Source organism: Ctenopharyngodon idella, chromosome 15 (genome assembly GCF_019924925.1).
Source record: "Ctenopharyngodon idella isolate HZGC_01 chromosome 15, HZGC01, whole genome shotgun sequence".
Lineage (NCBI taxonomy): Eukaryota > Metazoa > Chordata > Actinopteri > Cypriniformes > Xenocyprididae > Ctenopharyngodon > Ctenopharyngodon idella.
Genome location: NC_067234.1, coordinates 28,387,511 through 28,410,246, shown reverse-complemented (window position 1 = coordinate 28,410,246; position 22,736 = coordinate 28,387,511). Strand labels below are relative to the sequence as shown.

Sequence of the window (22,736 nt, the reverse complement as noted above, 5' to 3'; positions counted from 1 at the left end):
CAGATTTCAAAGTAGTGCCTTAGTATTTATAATGGCAAGTCTTATCAATTAAGTCAAAGACTATTATTTAATATGCATGATAATTATAATTATAGGTAACAGGTAATTGCTTGCATGCCCGTAATTATTTTGAACCGCTTCTTGGATTGTTTTTGCTATTAGTGGTGGACAGTAAAGTATATTTACTTTGTTAAAGTACAGATAATTGACGAAATGTACTCAAGTACGGAAACAGAGTGTTTATTTTGGTAAACTTTTACTTCATCACATTTCCAAAGTGTACTAGCATACATTTTTACTCCACTACATTATATAAAAACACATTGTGCCTTGTTATTTCAAACTCAATGAATTTGTCAATACGATAGCGATTTCTGATTCGTGAATGAGCTTATTCTTTCAATGAACCCGTTGAATCAGTTCACATATCACACTGAACAATTAATCTGTTTGAGTCAACAGCTGATTCAATGATCCAGTTAGAGCGAGTCTTTGTGTCTGACTCAAAATGAGCCAATAACCAAGATATTACACATGTACTGTTGATCAGTGAATTTTTGTGGGTGAAATAATTTTGATTGGAAATGCGAATGGGAGTTTCGCGTGAGGGTAGAAGATTTAGCCATGTTGAACTTGACCAACATAAAGATTTTTGTTTTAAAAGTGACTTTTGTGTGAGGTTCGTAAATCGCTACACTATTGACAATAGACAATGGAGCTTTTTTGACCTGCAAAGTTTAGCTTATGTGATAATGTTAATGCCGGACTTTAGTATTGATTATTGTAAATAAAAATCATATTTAGGTCTGTTCTTTTATTTATTTATTTTTTTTGTGTACTCGTGATTTGTGTACTTCATCCACCATGGGTAATTAGTAATTTTAACATGTAATATGCACAACATGGGGTACAGTAAAATACCAGGTAAAAAGAATTTTACAGAAGTCTACAAGATTCTAAAAAAAGAAACCAGCTCTCAGATGTTATTACAGGTCAACGGGACATTTATTTCACTTCTTTTAACCTTTTATTTAAAAAAAAAAAAAATGGGTTGAATCAATGGTTCTTTGTTTTTGGAAATAATCCATCATTTATTCATTTTCATATTGGTCTCTTCTTTGCTGTGCTCTGTAAACACATTTTGATAATCCTTTCGATTTTCAACTGACGATCTAAATTTATCATGTACAATGATTTGAAATAGATCATGAAATGACATAGGTGGGATTAACACTTGATGGCCTAAGGTGAAGAACGTACCATTTGGATTTTTTGCCAGTCTTATGATCAACCGTGTCCAATTTAATCTTTATCTGATAAAGAATTGGCCCTCACAGCATGTGGAATACAGCCTTCAACCCTCACAGTAATTACTATTGTGTAAAGAACTTTCTCCTCAATATTAAAAGAGTAACGGTATTTGGTCTTGTTGAACCTGTTCAGGTGGAATTAAAGCACTCTCTTGACATCAGTAACGCTGTCACAGATGTTAATTACAAGCCCTTGTATGTCATTACAGCAGCTTTGTGTAAAGGTATGAATGTGCCTGAACACTTGTCTGAGCATGCCAACCTCTCAGCAAGAGCAATTTTGTTTTTTATGTGTCTGTTCACACTCTCCCTTGAGCAGAGTTGGCCTTTTATGGAGGGGAACCATAAATATTCATCTCTACACACATGCTCTCTGTGAGATGTTATACATCAGTAGCTACGTTTCCATCCAAAGTTTGAATTTAACTTGGTGCTTTATTTGCAAATGTTTTATGCGATAATTTTGTTATCGCATAAAACGTGTATAATGTTTCCATCCAGTGAGTTGGAGGAGAGGAAAATCATAACTTCCTGATAAACTGCCATCGAATATCAGCAAGAAAAATGGAAGTGGCTGCAGTAGGAGAAGTCACTGTGGGGCTTTTTTTGTATATAATAAATTTAACGCAGTCATGTTATCTTGCTTTCGGAGGCGGATGCCTGCTCTTTGGGAACACAGTTGTATAAAGTCCCCGAAATACTGCTGAGAACGTTTAGATGAATATGTAAAATATGTGCTGCTCTTTCTTCGCAATAAGAAAATAAACACACAAAAATGACAGCAGTTAAGACAGCATGTGGTAATGGTGATGTGGAAGTTTGCACGAGCTCTGAAATTTGACATTCCAGTCAAGTAAAGTTGTCATTTAATTATAAAGCACTTTATACAATGGAATGCTTTAAACCAAACAGCTTTACAGTATTAAACATGAAGAAAAAAAAACAGTGAGTGTTGCTTTCAATTAGAATTACACTTCAGTTTCTGCTATACAGCAGCTCTCCAGTGTTTGTTTTCACTCACAGACATCTGACCTCAATAGAATTAACAGAGAAAATAAACCGGAGAAGATTTCCACTTGAAAGAAGGTGAAGCCTCAGCACACGCCTACCTATTACATAGTCGACACGGACCAATTGTAGTTTGATGGTGTTTAATAGCTGGAGCAAACTTTTTTGCTGTGGCAAGCTGTTATGAACTCCCAAAACGAACTTTGTTTTGGCCTGGTTTTGTTCAAAATGACTTCATACCAGTTCATTCTTCGATTTCGCTTCAAGTATATCGGAGCCTTAAAGAGTTAGTTCACCCAAAAATATAAATTCTGTCATTAATTACTCACCCTCATGTCGTTCCAAACCTGTAAGACTTTCGTTCATCTTCGGAACACATGAATTTAGACTAAACCTCCCCAGCATTGGTTTAAAAGCTCTTTTTGCTGTTTTGTTTTGCCAGACTAAGAAGAGCGGGAAACCTGGTCCTTTCCTGTTGTCTGGTTCCAGAGACAAGACGATCAAGATGTGGGATGTGAGCATTGGCATGTGCCTTATGACACTGGTGAGTCAGTCTTGTAAAATTAGTGTGAGTCTCTGCAGTGAAGAATGTGACTCTTTGAGAATCTTTATGCTTTTTGAATCTAAATCTTTTTGTTTGGTGTCTTCTTCAGGTTGGCCATGATAACTGGGTCCGTGGGGTTCTTGTGCACCCTGGAGGAAAGTTTATTGTGAGCTGTGCTGATGACAAGACTTTGAGGATCTGGGACTACAAAAACAAGCGCTGCATGAAGACCTTGAGTGCCCATGAACATTTTGTTACCTCTCTGGGTAAGTGGCCGTATATACACTAATGTTCTCTCACTGGTTTCTGATGTTGTTTGAAATGTTTCAGTTGTTTTGATGACCAAGGAAAGGTAAAGATGCCTTTTAGAAGTGTACAGCGCATCCTTACTTCCCCAAAGAGTGATTTTTCAGGTTAGATGGAGTTTGTAACTCTACAAAAGCTAGTCCTGTCAGCTGTTGGCAACATATTCAGAGAGGACACTAAACCCTCCAGTCTTTTAACTGCTTGAGTCCAGATCTTTTCAGTGGATCAAGGCACTGAAGCTCTCTAGAGATACTTGATGTTATTCAGCCAGCTCCCCTGTAGGCTCCTGTGAAGCTTTAAACTTCCTTTTAAAAGCACTTCAGTACACAACACTCGTCTTCTAGGCTATTGATTTGAAACAGTGGTTTTGGTGTGAATAGAATGTCTGTCTGAGGCTTCAGGTCTCTTGACACTGTTTGAGCTTGTGAATCCTGCTATTTAAAGTGTTTTATGTATGTTTTAAAGCTGAAGTTTGTCATGTCTGTGCCATGAGCGTCACCAAATTGATTTGGAAAAAATACAGATTGTTTTCAAACAAGATTCTCTCCTCCTCTTCCATTTGTCAAATGATCAGGTAGCCCTGCCCTAAACTCATGCCATTGGCTGAGCTAATGCCGCCATGTTGGACTGATCACAGTTTTAAGAAAAAAAATGGTCAAATTATACAACGTCTTTGGCATTTTTAATCATTGGCCGATACATTTTGTTTGGCCGATAAATGTTGGAAGTGGGACTTTAGCTGATTGCAGACGCACAGGATCTCCTATTCTCCATCTTCATTAGTTTTAGTCTTTTTAACAGTCCTGTTTAATAAATTATTAGACTTAACTGCTAAATAAGGAAAGTGAATAGGTATATAAAAAAGTATTATATGGTCACTCCGTGTCAATTCAACCAGAGGTCCCCGGCTCAATTTTTTTATTTTGTTAATATTTTAAAGGCCCTCGATGGTTCAATCCCAGAGATAAGGAGATCTTAATGCGGCTCCATGAGTAAATTGGTAAATTGTACACATTTCCAGTGGTCAAAAACCAAATGTGGGTCACTTTGCATACAGCTGATACTTTTTTCTTTTAAAGAGGAATATCTGAAGAACAAATAATGTTAAAGCTGATTTGATTGGACACAGAATGACCCTATAGTGTTTGCCTTTCTATTATTAGTAATAGAAAGGCAAACACTATGATACTTTCTCATATACTGTCAGCATTTAGCAAATACGCATTTGCTGAAGTCTGATAAATGTCTAATTCCACGAATCTTGCAAACTTTATCGAATCCATTTGAAATGTGCATTTGTAGCCTGCCAAAAATATTTTATTTCTATTTTTTTTTTTTTTATTTATTAATAAAATTATTTATTTCTAATTTAGTGAATATTATGTCAAGTAAATATAAATTTCATTGCATTATGTGTTAATTACTATCTTTAAAATGAAATAGATCTCCTAAGGTATCTGCGTCGGCCATCAAAAAAATCTGTCGGTCGACCAGTGATGTTCATATAACTTTTAAGTTCAAGTCTGTATGTTCCTAAACTACAGTGTCTCTGATCTCTCCACAGATTTCCACAAGACGGCTCCGTACGTCGTCACTGGGAGTGTAGATCAAACAGTAAAAGTGTGGGAGTGTCGCTGATCATAGCCGCAGGACCCTTCACAACACCTCCATGCTCCCCTCCACCCCCGGACCCATTCCACTTCCCCCTCAGCTTCCTCCTGCTCTTCTGGATGCACTCGAACACCACGGTTATCACCCACCAAACTCCGGTTCAATAGCGTGTCCTTTTATGTAAATTATTCTGGATGTAGATCGAGCTATTAAATGAGAAAAAAAAAAAAAAAAAAAGTATTCTTGCATGGTGAATCCAAAACTGTATACTGTAAATTTACATAATGTTGTCTAGAAGTACCATAGGTTTAACACAGGCTGATCTTTCACTCAGCCTGACCTACTGAAGGCAGAAGCTGACTGGGTTAAATGTAGGGCACTAAACTGATAATTTAATGACAGTGTCTGATTTATTTTTGTCTTTTTTGTTTGTTTTTTTTTATTTAGTTTTGTTTTTTGTCCACTGTCTTAGTCTGTTTGTGCCTAGCTTGGAGACCTTTCAAGGGGCAAAGGCTACAGAACGAACCTATAATGCTGAGGAGGAGAGTTGATCTGATCGTCTATGGGGCTTGTTATCAAAGTTATTCTGTAGCTTTGTTGCATCACTTCTGGAGTGTACTTACCATTCTCTTCTTGTGGATTTAGATAACATTTAATGGTTGCATCTAAGAACGTTTCATGTGTTTTGTCTGGAAACGTTTGGGAATAAATCTTTGTACACTTGTCATGACACGTCCTACTTGAGAAATACAATCCCAGAGACATGACTTTACACTGTAAGAGAGAATAGGAGTAAATTTGTATGAAACTCCTGTATCCAAAAAACCATGCTGCATAGTGGGCAGCAAGAGTTTTTCTTTTTGCCCCAAATCAGAGATAGCTTTAGTAAAGATTTTGATTTTGACCTCTATGATTTGTCTGTCACTCAGGAGCACTTCAAACTTAAACGTTGCCTCTACGAAGCACTTGATTTGGCCCTCAACGTTTGTTAAGACTGCATTCAGATGAAGACGTCCTGATTCTTCCTTTGTTGTTTAATGATCTTGTTGCCCCCTATGACAGTTGCGCTGAGACTTGAGAATCCTCAGTTTGGACATAGGGTGCAAAGCATGACAAGAGCTCAAAGTTTCCTCTCATCAGGGGATGTGCAAAAAATCTGTCTTAAAAGAATGGGTGCAAAGATTTCCATGGTGGAAAAAAAAAAAAGAAAAAAAGAAAAAGAAACGATGGCTTACGATGAAATGTTAAAAAAAAAAAAAAAAAAAAAAAAAAAACCTACACTTGATACTGTGGAAAGCTCAATCTTATAACAAGTTGTGGCGCTACAAACTGATGATCTGCCTGTTCTCTCTGTGGAGAGTCCTGATGGTGACTCCTATTGTAAAGGGATCTTCATACTGTGGACCATAGCTGAATATCCCTAAAATAACCACAGGTGCTCAAGCCATTACTTAAGTGCGACGAGTGGCACACTCTCTGCTTTATCTGTTAATAAATGTACAAATAAATACACAATGGGAAATGATTTGATAAAGTCCCAAACATGGAGATAAACCATTCCATATCTTTTAAGGAAAATATATGCCTTTTGACTTTGTGCGAAGACAAAAGATATTCAATTAACTTGCACATCCCTGCTATTGTCAAATTTTCGGTCCCATCGGATTGAAGATTTACGCAATGTAAGGCTTCAAAATGCATTTTAATTAGCCTTTTCATTCCAATGCAATTATATAATAAAGACTTCACTGCTTAACCATGCTATTATCAAGCGATTTCCTGTTGTGTGTGTACTGGATGTACCTGCTGCTGCTGCTGCTGAAAATCTGATAGTGACTAGTCTGAGATCTGTACCTGTCCACGTAGCACTGCTGCATGTAACTGTACTGAGGATTGAGCTGTCTGGTGGGGAACCATTGGCCACATTTGATGTCCAACCATCCTCAAATGGTCAAAGTGACGTCTAATATATTTATATTGTGCCATGATTGGTTCATGAAGCTAGATACCCTACCAGATAGGTCAGCTGGCGTGATAACAGTGGGCCGCTCAGTATGTGGTTGTAGAGGCCGATCTGTGTGTGCTTGTATGAAGGAAGATGACGACTTGATTTTGCTATGGGATTGTGGCAGACTGAGCAACCCAAGGGAGAAGTGCCCATCACAAGCAAACACCGTTGATGCCTCCTGTAGTAATTTAGATGCTGGTGGAGACGATTGACATTGGTTCTTCAGTCACTTCACTGTGTTACGCAGCACAGAAAAAGAGATTCTTATGCAACGGGGCTGTAAACCTAAACCAAAAAAAGTGGGTAATTTTGGACAAAAATATTCCTGAAACTAATCATTTGTAATTTAAACATGTATAAACATCGTCCAGAATTTATCCCAAAGAGAAGTGCTACTCCCTTATGATTGGCTTTCCTTAAGACCTTAAGATTGGACATGCCTCTTTAAAAGGTCTTTCTTGGTTTGACAACGATGACGTCCTGTTTTTATGTGTCCGGAGAGAAAGTTTGCCATTCGCAGGTCCCAAGCAATCCCACTGCTGCACACGCTGGATGGGTTCATGTACAGACAGACTCGTGAAGTCCTGTCTGTAGGTCCATCCTCCAGCCACAGGTCTATCATCAGCTATTACTTTGTGAATAGATTGGAGGCTTCAGACTTCACAGCTTGAATGGGACTCTTTGCTTTTTATGGTATCACTGTTCACACAGCCAATTGTTAACAATATATCTGGATGTTATTGTTTGCAACATAATTAAAGAAAAAATATGAATGTTGTGTCTGTTGGTAGTGATGGTGTATGAAGAGTCAAACAAGGATGCGACACTCAACTTCCAATGGTTACAAATCAGTACAAAATGATTACAACTTAATTCTAACACATTTACATGGTTTCATTTTTTTCAAGAAAACAAAACGGGTCAGAAAAAATAATGCAAACATTGAGAATTAACAATATAAAATACAAATATCACTTTTTATATTTATGACTATAAGCAGAATGTAAAGAAAAACAAGTAATAAAAATAAATTATCAATGTAATTTTAAAAAAATCGATTTTTTTTTAAATGAATTGCAAATACTATTCCCATTTGTGTAAACAAAAGTGAAATTTAGGCTGACTTTAGCAATTTTTGCATTAAGAATAAAAAGGTTTATCTGCCCTACTATAGTATAATTTGTATTTTAGGAAATGTTGTTTATGTTGTTGTTTATAAACGCGCAAATATATAAATACAATAGCACAATAAAGAAACAGTACAAAAAAAAAAAAAAAACAGCCAAGGGTAAAAGAAGAAAATAACAATCATGATAATACATTATTATATTAAAAAATATATATATAATAGTAAATGACCTGGCAAATATTACATTTTATTAAAATAAACCGATCCCATGACGCCATATGTGTGCGCCGACGCAGAATTGTGACTGAGGCGGAACCCGGGAAGAAACACTTGAACGTTGGGACAACGTGATTTGCCAATGACAGCCGAGTGTGCTGAACACTGAGAAACTACTGAAGTTTTCCACTCATCGGTATTCATCTATTCTTCCGATATATTTAAACGGTAGAGTGTCGCCTGTGCTATTCGTTAGAGTTGCATGTTTACAGTATCTTGTCTGGTGAATCTATTAGCTGTTTGGCTATTCTCTTAGCACAAATCAAGAGAATTACTACTGAGCACATTTGTGATAATTTATTACATTGCATACTGACACGAGTAATATCATTCCTCTAAAAATAGACGGTCTGCAATAACAGCGCATATGTGTCGCACTTTAAATCATGCACATGGAAAACAAGATTTAAAGCAACAGTTCACCCAAAAATGAAACTGTCATTTACTCACCCTCATGTTATTTTAAAAAATGTGTATGAAATGAATTTCTTTCTTCTGTTTAACAAGAAGGAGGTGATATCAGCCACCATTGACTTGCAAAGCATCTTTTTTTCCATACAGTGAAAGTGAATGGAATCTCTGTTTGAATTATGTTTGAATTATGACTCTGCCAAGACTTTGTGATTGCTGTTTGTGTTGACACGCCATCTGTCTTTGCAGTGTTGCAGAAAAAATGGCTCTGAATAAATCTATGCATCCTCGAAACCGTTATAAGGATAAACCTCCAGACTTTGTGTATCTGGCCTCTAAATATCCTGAATTCCAGAAGCATGTGCAGACAACACTGACCGGCAGAGTGACGTAAGTAATGTTGTGTTTTTGTATTTTTAAAGTGTCATATGATTTGCTAGAGGAATTATGACGCAAGACATAAATGTGTTCTGTACTAGTATTGTGAGGGAATGATCTGTGTTTTAAATTACAAGCCGGTGGAGGATCATGAAATCTTGTTGAAAAGATTTTTTTTTTTTTAATTAGGTTTGACTATCAGCTACAAATGATGGTAATACTGACAACATTTCCAAATTTCAAATAAAAATATTGTCATTTAGAGCATTTATTTGCAGAAAATGACAACTGGTCCAAATAACAAAAAAGATGCCATGTTTTTAGACCCTGAATAATGCAAATAGAACAAGTTTATATTCATTTTTAAACAACACAATACTAATGTTTTAACTTAAGAAATCCCCAAATTCCAATCACAGCTTTCATGTGTCATGTGTTGGGTGACTTTATGCCACCTCTGGACCACCCCAAGCATCAAACACTGGCTTTGTTTGATGCTTGTGACCTTCCATCTTCCTCTTGATCACATTACAGAGGTTTTCAGTGGCGTTCAGGTCTGGAGATTGGGCTGTCCATGACAGGATCTTGATCTGGTGGTCCTCCATCCACTCATTGACTGGCCTGGCTGTGTGGCATGGAGAATTGTCCTGTGGGAAAAACCAATCCTTCGAGTTGGGGAACATTGTCAGAGCAGAAGGAAGCCAGTTTTCTTCTAGGATAACCTTACGTGGCTTGAGTCTTGTGTCCTTTACAAAGATGGATCTGCCTGATTCTGATCTTCTCTGATGAGTCCAGTTTTCAGTTTTGCCCAACACCTGGTCCTCTAATGGTTAGACAGAGACTTGGAGAAGCCTACAACCCACAGTGTCTCGCACCCACTGTGAAATTTGGTGGAGGACTGGTGATGATCTTGTGGTTCTTCAGTAATGCTGGAATCGGGCAGATCCTTTTTAGTGAAGGACTCATATCTCAAGCCATATACAAAGTTATCCTTGAAGAAAAATAGCTTCCTTCTCTTCTGACAATGTTCCCCAACTCGAAGGATTGGTTTTTTTTTTCCCCACAGGACAATTCTCAATGCCACACAGACAGGCCAATAAAGGTGTAGGTGGAGGACCACCAGATCAAGACACTGTCACGGCCAGCCCAAAATCCAGACCTGAACCAAACTGAAAACCTCTGGAATGTGATCAAGAGGAAGATTGAAGATCACAAGCATCAAACAAAGCCGCAGTGTTTGAATTTTTGCATCAGGAGTGGCATAAAGTCACCCAACTAATAGAGAGCATGCCATGACACATGAAAGCTGTGATTGGAAATTAGGATTATTCCACTAAATATTGATTTCTGAACTCTTCTGAAGTTAAAACGTTAGTAACATGTTACATTATTTGAGGTCTGAAACATTGCATCTTTTTTGTTATACAGAACAGCAGTCATTTTCTGCAAATAAATTATCTAAATGACAATGTTTTTACTTTAAATTTTGAAGAAATATTGTCAGTAATTTAAAGAATGAAACAAAAACGTTCATTTTACTCAAACACATACATATAAATAGTAAATCTTGGGAAACTGCTCATTTTGCAGTGGTCTCTTAATTTTATGTATTAAGAGAATGTATAATACACACACTACTATACACTATCGTTCAGAAATTTGGGGTTGGTCGCATTTTAATCTTTTTGAAATATTACTACAATTTAAAATAAGTGATATATTTTAAAATGTAATTTATTCCTGTGATCAAAGCTGAATTTTTAGCATCATTATTACAGTCTTCATAGTCACATGATCCTTCAGAAATCATTCTAAGATGCTGATTTGGTGCTCAAGAAACATTTCTTATTGTTATCAATGTTGAAAACAGTTGCTTATTATTTTTGTGGAAACTGATACATTTTTTTCAAGAATCTTTCTTGAATAAAAAAAAAAAAAAATAGTATTTTTTGGAACATTATAAATGTCTCTTTTGTTCAATTTAATGCATCCTTTCTAAATAAAAGTAAAAAAAAAAGTTCTTACTGACTCTAAACGTTTGAACAGCAATAAATTTGTGGGTGTTTACAGTATATAATTCTTGTGATGACTTTAAACCAGCATAGCAGAAAGTATGTTAACATTAATAACACTACAAACTTTGCCCTTAAAGGGTTAGTTCACCCAAAAATGAAAACAATGTCATTTATTACTCACCCTCATGTCGTTCTACACCTGTAAGGCCTTCATTCATCTTCAGAACACAAATTAAAATATTTTGATTAAATCCGATGGCTCAGAGAGGCCTGCATAGCCAGCAATAACACTTCCTCTCTCAAGATCCACAAAGCTACTAAAAACATATTGAAAACAGTTCATGCGAGTTCAGTGGTTCTATGTTAATATTATAAAGTGACGAGAATACTTTTTGTGTGCCAAAAAAACAAAATAACGACTTTATTCAACAATATCTAGTGATGGGCGATTACAGAACACTGAATCTCCTATCAAACTGCTGAAATCACGTGACTTTGGTGCTCCGAGTCACTGATTCGATTCGTAAAGCTCCGAAGCAGTGTTTTGAAATCGGCCCATCACTATATTTTTGAAAATTCGTTATTTTGTTTTTTTTGGCGCACAAAAAGTATTCTCGTCGCTTTATAATATTAAGGTATGTTTTTAGTACATTTATGGATCTTGAGAGAGGAAATGTCATTGCTGTGAATGCAGGCCTCACTGAGCCATCTGATTTAATCAGAAATATCTTAATTTGTGTTCCGAAGATGAATGAAGGTCTTATGGGTCTGGAACGACATGAGGGTGAGTAATAAATTACATTATTTTCATTTTTGGGTGAACTAACCCTTTAAATTACCAATTACACTTTATTTCAAGACAACAGGCACTCTATTCCTAATAAATTCATTAACATAAATTAGAGATCATATTTAATGCCCACAAACTGGTATGTTAATGTCTGCTAGGATGCATGTAGTCTCAGAGGAGTCAGTCAGCAGACTTCTGGTTTGGCTCTGTAAAAGGAGATGAGTTATTTGTGAATCAATAATCACATTGGCGCAGTACTTTAGGCCTGTCCCATTGAAGCGGCTGCTATGATTGGATGAGCTTCCTGCTGTGACTGTCGATACACAGCAGCGCATCCAGGGCTCCAGGGGAGGGGCGGAGCTCGTGCTGTTGTCAGAAAATGAACTTGACAAGCAGCACTCTTCTCTGGGAAAATTGCCTGAGTTTTTTTTTTTTTTTTTTCCCCATCCATCTTCTTTCATTTTTTTAGCCTCACTTGCAAGATTAGTTTTTGGTCTAATGGGAATCATCTTGAGCATACGCCCTAAAGTCATGTCTGAGGCTGAACATCTTGCATTTTTTGCCAAGTCTCCATATTTCCAGTCATTCCCACTTGGTTGTGCACCGTTACTGTTGACCTTGCCAAGAGGTGTGTACTTCTCTCTCTACTGAGCGAAACGTCCCAAAGGCTTTAGAGGTAGTGCATGCAAATCGGCCGCTGTGCCTACAGGGGTTCAGCCTTAAAGAAACAAGCGATGTTTGGTTCAGTGAAATCTTGATTGGAGCAAAGATCTCAGCCTCTGGGAGTTTAGCGCTTGAGGTGCCAGAAGGCACTGTCTTAAATCTCTTGGGTGTTCTTCCATTCTGCCCCGGCCCATGTCTCTGGAACATCTCCACAGTCTTAGCCAAGCCTGAGGGTTTTTATCACACACACTAAAGTTTTTACTGGCTTAGCCTCCGTTGTTATTTTAGCTATTGTTTTGGACCCATTTTGGCAGCTGAAAGAAAGACCGCCCTGATTATGCATGTATGAGAGGAAGCAGGAATCTTGGATGCTGCCTTTCGACACTGGGCTGTTTCCTGTCCATATCTGTGGGAAAGCACTGCAGATGTGCACTACAGAGCTGTAGAGTGGCAGGTGGAAATGGGTACAAAAGCATCTTGGTGCGGAAGAACGCCTCAAGTGTTTGAGATTTGGAGGGTATGGAGCTTGTAATTGGGTCACAGAGATGTGAAAAACGTCAGGCGGAATGTGTATGCAGAAGTGACAGTGACTGAGTCGCAGAGTGTCGTCTTTGATCATTGACTTCTGAGCATCATAGATCTGAGAAAGAACATTGAGATTTGAGTAGTCGTTGACCAATAGGGGTTTTTAATGACCAATGTTGGTATCTAGAGATCAAGGTAGCTTATATTAAACCGATATATATTAATGTCATCAAACGACACAAAAAAAAATAAAATTATTTTAGTATTTTCTACTAATGGGTAATGATGATTGGCTAGTTGTCCAAGAATGCTAACAGGGTGCTTTGATTTAGTTTTTTGACCATTTGCATGGTCATTTGCTCATGTCGTTCCAAGCCCACAAGCCCTTTGTTCATCTTCTGAACACAAATTAATATATTTTTGATGAAATCAAAGAGGTTTCTTATCTCCCATAGAAAGAAACCAAATTACCACATTCAAGATCCAGAGAAGTAGTAAAGACATCGTTAAAATAGTCAACGTGACTATTCTGAAAACATGTCAGGGAGTCGCTTTCAAAATGCGGGGTATTGAAATCACGTTTGAATGCACACTCGCGTTTTACTTTCTCTTTCGATTTTGTAATCGCACGTACTCTGAATAGGGAGGTGGTGTTGAGCGCGCATTCTAAAAGATAAGACATTTGTCAGGCGCTTAGGCTCTGTTCTGTGCAACAAATCCTCCGCCATGGTCTTGTCAGTCATCTCTTCACTTACTCTCGATACGTGATCAGTGAACTCTGATTTCTGCTGCACTACCTACGACTCTGCATCTCGTGTTGGATGAGCTGGATGGAATTGAAGCAACCATTACCCAACTGAATTAAATGGTTTTTATTTCTATAAAAAGCAAAACAACAGTGGAGGCATAATGTAAAAATATTGGTGGCATATTCTATCCTAATTTCACCCTCACACTCTGTCATGGCAATATCGCGAGACAGCTTTTCACAGAATTTTAATCTCACACCCCTATTATCAATGTTGAAAACAGTTTTATTAATTATTTTTCTGGAAACTGTTATAATTTATTTCAGGATTCTTTGATGAATAGAAAGTTTTATTTGAAAAACATTGAAATCTTTTGTGACATTACATATGTATTTACTGTCATTTTGGATCAATTTAATGCATCCTTGCTAAAACTTGCTAAATCTTACTCACCACCCAAACATTTAAACGGCAGGGTATGATATCACACAATTTAATTTAAAGACATATTTAATGTTTAAATGAACATACTTCATTTAAAATATGTAACAAGCACAGCAATGCTGCAATAAACTAAAATATAATTTATTTTGCATATTTTCTAAAGTAATTTGAAACAATTAAAATGAGCTTGAGAAAAACAAATAGGTCTATAAATCAATCATATATAAGATTTATGGGTTTAAATGAGGTATTTGACTCTCCTATCATATTTTACTTGTGTATTGTGTATTATTGTTTTTTGTATTGTTAGCTATAATATCACAAAGAGAGCTGGCCTGTCTTTCCTCACCTACAGCGCTGATCCTGTCTAGGTCACGTCACATTTCCTCAGCAGGAAAAGTCATTATAGTGTGACACAGAGAGAGCGAGAGAGATCTGTGCTTCAGAGAAAGCAGAGGAACAAAAGAAAGCCGGTCTGTAAAGGCCTGTGCTCACAGCCCCAGACTGTATTGATGTCTGTGCACCTGGAGAGGCTCAGCTGATAGCATTAGTGTGTCCATCTTTCTGCTGTCTTTTCTCTCAGGTGCTCTGTCAGGTCTGGCCGTAGAGGCTGTTTTTGAAGATGCGGCTTGAAAAGAGCCCCGTGTTTCTTCACCCTTTGATTCCTAATGATGGTTTTGAAAATTCTAACAACGCCCCTGGAGCTATTCGCCTCTGCGGTCTAATTAGCAGGGTTGTCCAGCCTGTCCACCACAAACTCCCTCCTCTGTTAGCGTTTCTTCTTCTAGTCTTTTGTCCTTTTGCTAGTGCACATATAGAGCATGCAAATACCTCTTTATTTTTTTTAAATATATGTTGTCAAATTAATTATTTTGATTAGGGATGCACAATGTATCATTACCATTATGAGATCTTTTTTATTGGTTTTTTTTTTTTTTTTTTTTTTTTTTACTAATTATTTATTTTACATATGGGTCAATGACATGACGAGTCTTTTTTTTTTTTTTTGTCCAAAGGCCTTAATAATTAATAAAAAACAAAGGTAGTACAACTAGATCTCTTTTATTGAATGCAAAAGGTTTGAATTATATTTTGCTACATATAAAGGTATTTTAAAGATTTTGAAGTGTCAAAAGGTCATTCGGTTTAACCGTCCAATGGCCAATACAGCCATTTCATTTGTTATATTTATATTTGATATTTTAATGTAATAAATTTATATAATTTTTTATTCTGGCATGATTTTATAACATCATATATCAACATAGTGCAAAATGGTATTAAAATTATGTGTAGAAGCCGTTGCTTTGTTATGAGAAAAAATGTCCAGAAAAATTAATTTCATTGATGTCATTCGGAGTAACCAATATAAAGGAACCATTTTGGATCAAGTCATGCGGTTAATATCATGTGACAGGATGTGACATCATTCAGACACCTGCACGACCACATGGTCGTGAAGCAAAGTAACTAACTCTCTTTTAACTATTTGAAAAATTCATGTTTTCACTTGCTCATACGCATGTCCCGAAACATCAGGTCATTCGGTACAACCACTAAAAAACATGGAAAATGTTGTAATATTTTAAAAACTTGTACCAAATATAAAATGTTTGATTGTCCTTTTGTTAGCTAGCTAGATATCAGCCTGTTGTTCGAAAATATTTTCATTCGGTATAACCAAAAGTTTCATTCGGTAAAACCGAAATTTTTTTGGTGACAAATTTTGTCCATCTTGTTAAAAATGACAAAAGCAGTGTTAATTGATATAAAAACCACTTAATCTCATTGTTAACACTTAACAAAACTTTAATTAATTATATCTCCATTATGGTTTTTTTTACACTTTTAAAAACCTTATTCGTCAGTGACCCATCTATGCATTTCTAATATTGATGTTTTATTGACCTTAAGTGCACAAAATACTTTATTTTGAGTTACTAAAAGTAAATACTTGCGGTTAAATGAGTGAGATGTGAATTAAGTTCTGATTGATTTTAGTGAGTTCAATTGGTGAAGGGTTCTTCAGAGTGATTCAAACTGAGTTTGTGGGTCTTTCTGGGTGATCCATATGGAGAACCGGTTCATAAGAATCATCTTTACGTGAATCGGACTTGATTTTGTGTTGTGTGTTTGTTTATGTGTGCAGCTTGCGCAGTAGAAAGACGTGTTGTCTTTGCATTTTGCAGTGCATGTTTTTTTTTTTTTTTACAAATTCAATTCTGAGTAGAAGCTCACAACTCCAATTAAATATTGTTTTTGCAGTCCTGCTGTAGATTCAGCTAATTAGTGGTGCTTTCTGGACCAGTGGTATCTGTTCAAGTAAAGTGGTGCATAAACACCTGATCAGCTCAAAGTCCTCATTTGTTCCTCATGACTTATGCATGATTGATTGCTTTGATCAAGCCAACATCGGCCACATTTATCCAGGTGGATTAGTTAACACAGATCTGGGTCAGATATAACTATAATAAGGACATTTGAAATGACCACACTGGTCTTAACCGAGAGAGGGGCTTTGTTCAGTTACATAAAAGAATAGTACATAAGTGATTATATATAAATAAGAAAAATGAATTGTTACATTTAGGAATTCTGGACAAGTGTCTTTTAGGAAGAGTTTTATCTACACGGTACTTTGGTCAGATGTCTGGAGTTGTTTACGGCTCATGTGTTATGCATGTGTGGTCTGACAATCTCAGTATCAACAGGAGGAAACAACATTGTTTAAATGTAAATTAATTCTGCAGCAGGTGTTAGTTTGACACACATTTGCATGTGTTTTTTTTTTATTTTATTTTTTTTATATAAAACTGTAAATCCTCCTGCCATCTGCAGCAGGTGTACATTTCAGCACAGTTACCATCAACCACTGTCCTGGACCACATGCTCATCTCTTATACACACACACACACACACACACACACACACACACACACACACACACACACACACACACACACACATCACTCTCTTTTTCACTCTTTCTCACTGATTATGCTCTGAAAGCTGTACTAGCTTAATGAACACTGCAGTAGACAGTGTATATTGCTAACGTGACATTTTTAAATGGTACAGTTATTTTTTTAGCATGGCCTGTTTAATTGCATCACTTTGCATCTTTAATTCAGTAGGTGTCATCAAATATATATATATATATATATATATATATATATAGGATATTTAATTGTGCATGCTTATTTCCCTAAGACTAATAAATTCAAAAACACTGTTACTGTAAATGTAATCTTTATCAGACCACGCAATTAATATCCATTTTTTCAAACACATACATACTAATGTTAACTTGTAGCATTTAAAATGATTAAACAGCTGAAAGTGTATATAGTTTTAAAGGGTTAGTTCACCCAAAAATGAAAATTCTGTCATTAATAACTCACCCTCATGTCGTTCCACACCCATAAGACCTTCATTCATCTTCGGAACACAAATTAAGATATTTTTGATAAAATCTGATGGCTCAGTGAAGCCTGCATTGCCAGCAATAACACTCCCTTTTTCAATGCCCAGAAAGGTACAAAAAACTAGGGATGGGCATTTTTTTAAATCGTCCATCACTAGATATTGTGGAATAAAGTCGCTATTTTGTTATTTTTGGCGCACAAAAAGTATTCTCATCGCTTTATAGTATTAAGGTTGAACCACTGTAGTCACATGAACTGCTTTAAATATGTTTTAGTACCTTTCTGGGCATTGAAAAAGGGAGTGTCATTGCTGGCTATGGAGGCCTCACTGAGCCATCAGATTTTATCAAAAATATCTTAATTTGTGTTCTGAAGATGAACGAAGGTCTTACGGGTGTGGAACGACATGAGGGTGAGAAATTAATGACAGAATTTTCATTTTTGGGTGAACTAACCCTTTAATATCAGCTATTTATCGGTTATCAGTCATTATAGTAACACATTATCAACAATCTGTATTTTAATTTAAAGGCGCCCTGTTGTGAAAATCAAGTTTTTAATATTGTTTATTTGTCTATGTGGTGTTTTTAATATTATTTAATATTAATTGTTTAATTAATCACAGTGCATCTTTAATTCAGTATGTGGCATCCAGATATTGTGTTTTTGTTTTGTGTTTAAGATGTTTTGTGTACAAATATACCTTTTGGCAGTCTGATTAAATAATGAGGCATGAGTTATTATCTCTGGTTGCTTCAACATGTTGGTGGTAGAAGGTCGAGTCAAATGCATTTCATTGTGTGATACAGTATTTTATGTTTGTTTGTTTTTTTTCTCTGTACTTTTTGGTGAATTAAATGAAAGTCATAAAGAAAATATTTCAGGAATAGTCATAGTAGTATATTAGCATCATATTCTGTTCATAGCCCGTCTCTCATTTTTTCTTGTGGTATGCTTAGAGATTCACTTAAAAAAACCCAACTGATCTGGTATTTAACCGAAACTTCACAAGTTAGCCTTGCAACTTAGTCTTAAGATGTGGTTTTTGCCGAAATATTTAAGTCTTTTATATATACGAGTTATCATTAGCTTCTCCTATTCCTCGTTTCAGACTCCAGACATTGCCACGCTGGTTAGATAAGCTTCCTTCCATTTCTTTCCTAAGTCTCTTATGCCACAGTTTGGAGGATAGGGTTAATCTGGAAAGAGACACTCACTGAGAGGGATATGGGTATGACAAGGAATCCTCTCCCCTTCATTTTTCTTCTGCTGCCACTGGAGGAGAAAGATATGAAAGGAGAGGAAAGATTTGGGGCGCAGATGTCATCCAGAGAGAGATTGGATTAGAAGGCATGAACCAGAGAGGCGACGTCCATCAGTGGCTCGTGGACAACCTGGAAGGAACTAGGGAGCATTAATAATTAAGACTACAGGGTGACATTTAAAGAAAATATGAAACCCAAAAATGAATGTCCTTTATTAACTCTCATGTTGTTCCAAACCTATACTGTATAAACATTTGGGGTTGGTAAGATGTTTTTGAAAGAAGTCTTGCATGCTGCGTTTATTTAATAAAAAATAGAGTAAAACAATACAATTATTTTTCAGTATTGACAAAATTATTTTCTATTTTAAAATATTATGAAGTGTAAATTATTCCTGTGATGGCAAAGCTGGGTTTTCAGCAGCCACTTACTCCTTAGTTCACTTTCAAATGAAAAAGCCTAAGCTTTACTCACCCTCAAGCCATCCTAGGTGTATATGACTTTCTTGTTTCTGACGAAGACAATCTGAGAAATATTAATAAATATCCTGACGCATCCGAGCTTTATAATGGTAGTAATGCGCTACCAAACGAATATGAGCTGAAGAAAGTGTCTCCATCCACATCCATCCATCATATACAGCTCAGCTCATACTCAAGAAAAATTCTTATCAAACATTTGTGCTGCTTAATGTTTATTCTTAATATTTTTCTGGATTATTTAATGAATAGAAAGAGGAAATGACACTGTAAGGAATAAAATAATACAAAAAGATTTTTTTTTATCATTTTTTTTTTTTTTTTTTTGCCCATACAGCCCATAATCCATCAATCTCCAAAAAGGACAAAAAAAAAAAAGGCAGGTCCATACAGCTTCTGCACTTTTCTGAAGCCTCTGAAGCCATTCAAAAGCTTTGCATGATGAAGACCAAACTTTAAATTCACTAGTAATCCTCACCTCCAGTACTGATCTTCAAATCCGGTTTGATGTCATGTGACATTTGCTGTTATTGATGTTCTTCCTGTCTGATATTTGGATTGGTAGTTGCAGCAGAGATTAAGTAATTAACAGCAATATAGTGCACATATTGTATGGACCACTATGCATTCATGGTATTTTATGTGGAGATTCTAAGAAATTGTTTTTTGTGTGTTCAACAAGAAAAGAAAAGAAAGGAAAAGAAAAGAGGTTTAAAATTGCATGAAGGTGGTTAAACATGACAGAATATTCATTTTGGGGCAAACTATCCCTTTAATTTCATTCTGTTGTGAAAATAAGACTATATATAATCTTTTCTAGCTGCAGTAAAGGTGTAGCATTAATCTCTGCAGCCTGGCAGACAGTGAGTTGCATTATTGATGCAGCGGAGGGCTGTCTATGGTGAGGGCCCTCTGCTGAAATGTTGGGCGTAATTGCGGGGTTCAGCCTCAGCTCGCTTACAAATGAGATGCGGGGACATGGAGGGGGGCGTCTTGCATTGCTCATCCTCTCTGCTGCCTGCTACAGGGCTAATCCTAAATTTAAACTCACGCTCCCCTTGTTGGGGTGTCAGTTTCTGACACATGATGGCATTAGCCATCAGCTTGTCTTAGGAATAGAGCAGCCAAAAATGTAAATTCTGTCATCATTTACTCACCCTCATGTCGTTACAAACCTGTATAACTTTCTTCTGTGGAACGCAAAAGGAAAAATTTAGCAGAATGTCCAAACTGCTCTTTTCTATACAGTGAAAGTTAAGGTGGCCACGATTGTTAAAGTCCCCCTGAAATCAAAATTTTCTAGCTTTTAGTATGAATATGTTTACCTTGAGGTTATGAATAGGCTGGTGTGTTCCAAAACAATGACAAAATTCGCATTTAGGAGATATAAGCATTCAAAACTTACAGTCTCTCACTTCCGCTAAAATGAATGACGGATTTTCATGACATCACACTTCAGCTTCTCGTCAGATCTTCTGTCCAATCAAATGCTCTCTAGAATCTGAAGCCCCGCCCCCTCCTACACTATAAACAGACGTTGAAGCTGCGGCTGAAATCGATCATTTGTTCACATATTTACTAGTTTCTATATGGTGAATGGCATAGTGCACTATATAGAGAATAGGGAACGGTTCAGACAGTGTAAATGCTTTCCATTGATGTGAATGAAGTCCGTGTTAGTGTCACGTGAACTGCCGCAGCGCGAGCACTGTCTGCTCTGGTCCAGAGACACGAGAACACAGAGCGGATCATATCTGCGGACCGCGAGTCGGCACAGACCACAAAATGTATCGGACCCATTTGAATTATGCACAGAATGCTGTATTTTAAAGTAATATAGAGGGCATTAGGAGGAGAAACGGTTAGAGATTAGAAGGAAACAGAGGTTTTACAGAGTTTAACGGCTCTGGCCGAGCTGTGGTATAAATGAAACTCTATTGGCTATTTTTAAAAAGGGGCGGAGCTGTTCGATATGTCCCGCCCTGTCTTCATGTTTCAGTTGAAATGACATCAACACACTGAATAATGCTGCGTGTTCCAAGACACTTAAGTGGGCCTTTAAGTAAGATTTTAAGGGAATAATGACTTTCATTCTATTCATTACACACAACTATTGAATGGCGTCAGAAGTCTTTGAATACAATTCATAAGTTGCATGGACCACTTTTATGATGCTCTTATGGGCTTTTACGCCCTTTTTGGAGTTTGACAGCCTCTGGTCACCATTCTCTTTTGTATGAAAAAGAGCAGCTTGAACATTCTTCAAATTATCTTTTGTTTTCCACAGAAGAGAGTCATAGAGGTTTGGATCGACGTGATAATGAATAATAAAGAATTTATTTTAAATAATGTTATTGCAGTTTGCCTTTAGTTTCTACTTTTCAAAATTTCAGAAACCATACTCTTGTAATCTCAAATCTCAGAGGTGAACGTCCCCAGGATATTCGCCATGCTCGTGTTTACTGCAGTGTTAAGTTGAAGTGAGATCCTGGTCGACTGGAGATTTGACATGCTGACAAAACCAAGGAAAACCTGACAGTTGGTGGAACGTCAATCCTCATAAGACCACTCGGCTCTCCATTATCTTATTAAAACAGCAATGATCTTACAGAATGCAGCAAAAAGCTGTGGAGTGTGTTCAGCATCCATGCTTTGTTTGCTAATGGTCGGGTTTGGAAGCATTTGAGTTCGGGGGATTGAAACTTGGCTAAACAGAGCTGTAGAGGTGACCTTGTGATGCTGATGATGGTGCTGATGGGTAGACCCATGCTGTGCTGTTGGGTTAGTATGATTGGTTAGAACAGTGGTTTTGCTTCAGGACTAAGAAGTATTAAAATGTTTGTGTAGTTTTTGGTTTGCACCCTTTCAGATATGAACCTCCTTTAGCGTGACTGCAATATTTGTTATTTTTTTTGTGATCTTCGGACACATCTCTTTCTGAATCTTCTAATTTGTACCTGCTAAACCATCCTATTTCAGCTTATAGTATGTTTTTCATCGTTCATTCCAGTCCGTGTCCTTGAGTCAGAGGGTTTCAGTTTCTGAGTTTCTCATCCGATCTACCCATATACACACCCAAATCACGTCAGCATCATTGTCCTCTCACACACTAACACACATCCACACCGCTCGTGCTCTACTAACACACACTTCTCTGCGGGGCGGGTTAGCCGCTCACATGCGCTATAGCGGTTACTGTGGAGACGGCTGGGCTGCGGCACTTGGTGTTCGTCCTGTGAGCCGAACGATTCACATGGAGGCTAAAAATAGAGGGCAGGTTAACGGCTCTCGCTGCCTCATCCTCTGCACACTGATTATGACCTGACGGATGCAAGGTCAGCCACAGTTACACTGGATCATTTACACACTCTGTGAGGACCAGATGAGCTGCTGGGTCTCC

At 37.0% G+C, this 22,736-nt stretch overlaps 2 protein-coding genes across 4 annotated transcripts in view; both read left to right on the top strand.

Moving 5' to 3' along the window:
• Positions 1–7,560, top strand: part of pafah1b1a (platelet-activating factor acetylhydrolase 1b, regulatory subunit 1a) — a 39,869-nt gene extending 32,309 nt beyond the window's left edge. For both annotated transcript variants that reach the window (XM_051863461.1, XM_051863460.1), the window contains 3 exons: positions 2,761–2,862; positions 2,972–3,128; positions 4,733–7,560. In XM_051863461.1, coding sequence (XP_051719421.1) covers positions 2,761–2,862; positions 2,972–3,128; positions 4,733–4,806 — 333 coding nt within the window. In that variant the 3' untranslated portion in view covers positions 4,807–7,560. The remainder of the gene's footprint in view (positions 1–2,760; positions 2,863–2,971; positions 3,129–4,732) is intronic.
• A 606-nt stretch (positions 7,561–8,166) lies between these two features.
• mettl16 (methyltransferase 16, N6-methyladenosin) overlaps positions 8,167–22,736 on the top strand; it is a 40,831-nt gene continuing 26,261 nt past the window's right edge. The window contains exons 1-2 of one of the 2 annotated variants that reach the window (XM_051863458.1): positions 8,167–8,328; positions 8,853–8,993. In XM_051863458.1, the coding sequence (XP_051719418.1) occupies positions 8,866–8,993 (128 nt within the window). In that variant the 5' untranslated portion in view covers positions 8,167–8,328; positions 8,853–8,865. Of the gene's footprint in view, positions 8,361–8,852; positions 8,994–22,736 lie in introns of both variants that reach the window. The other variant, XM_051863459.1, reaches the window with a different exon arrangement.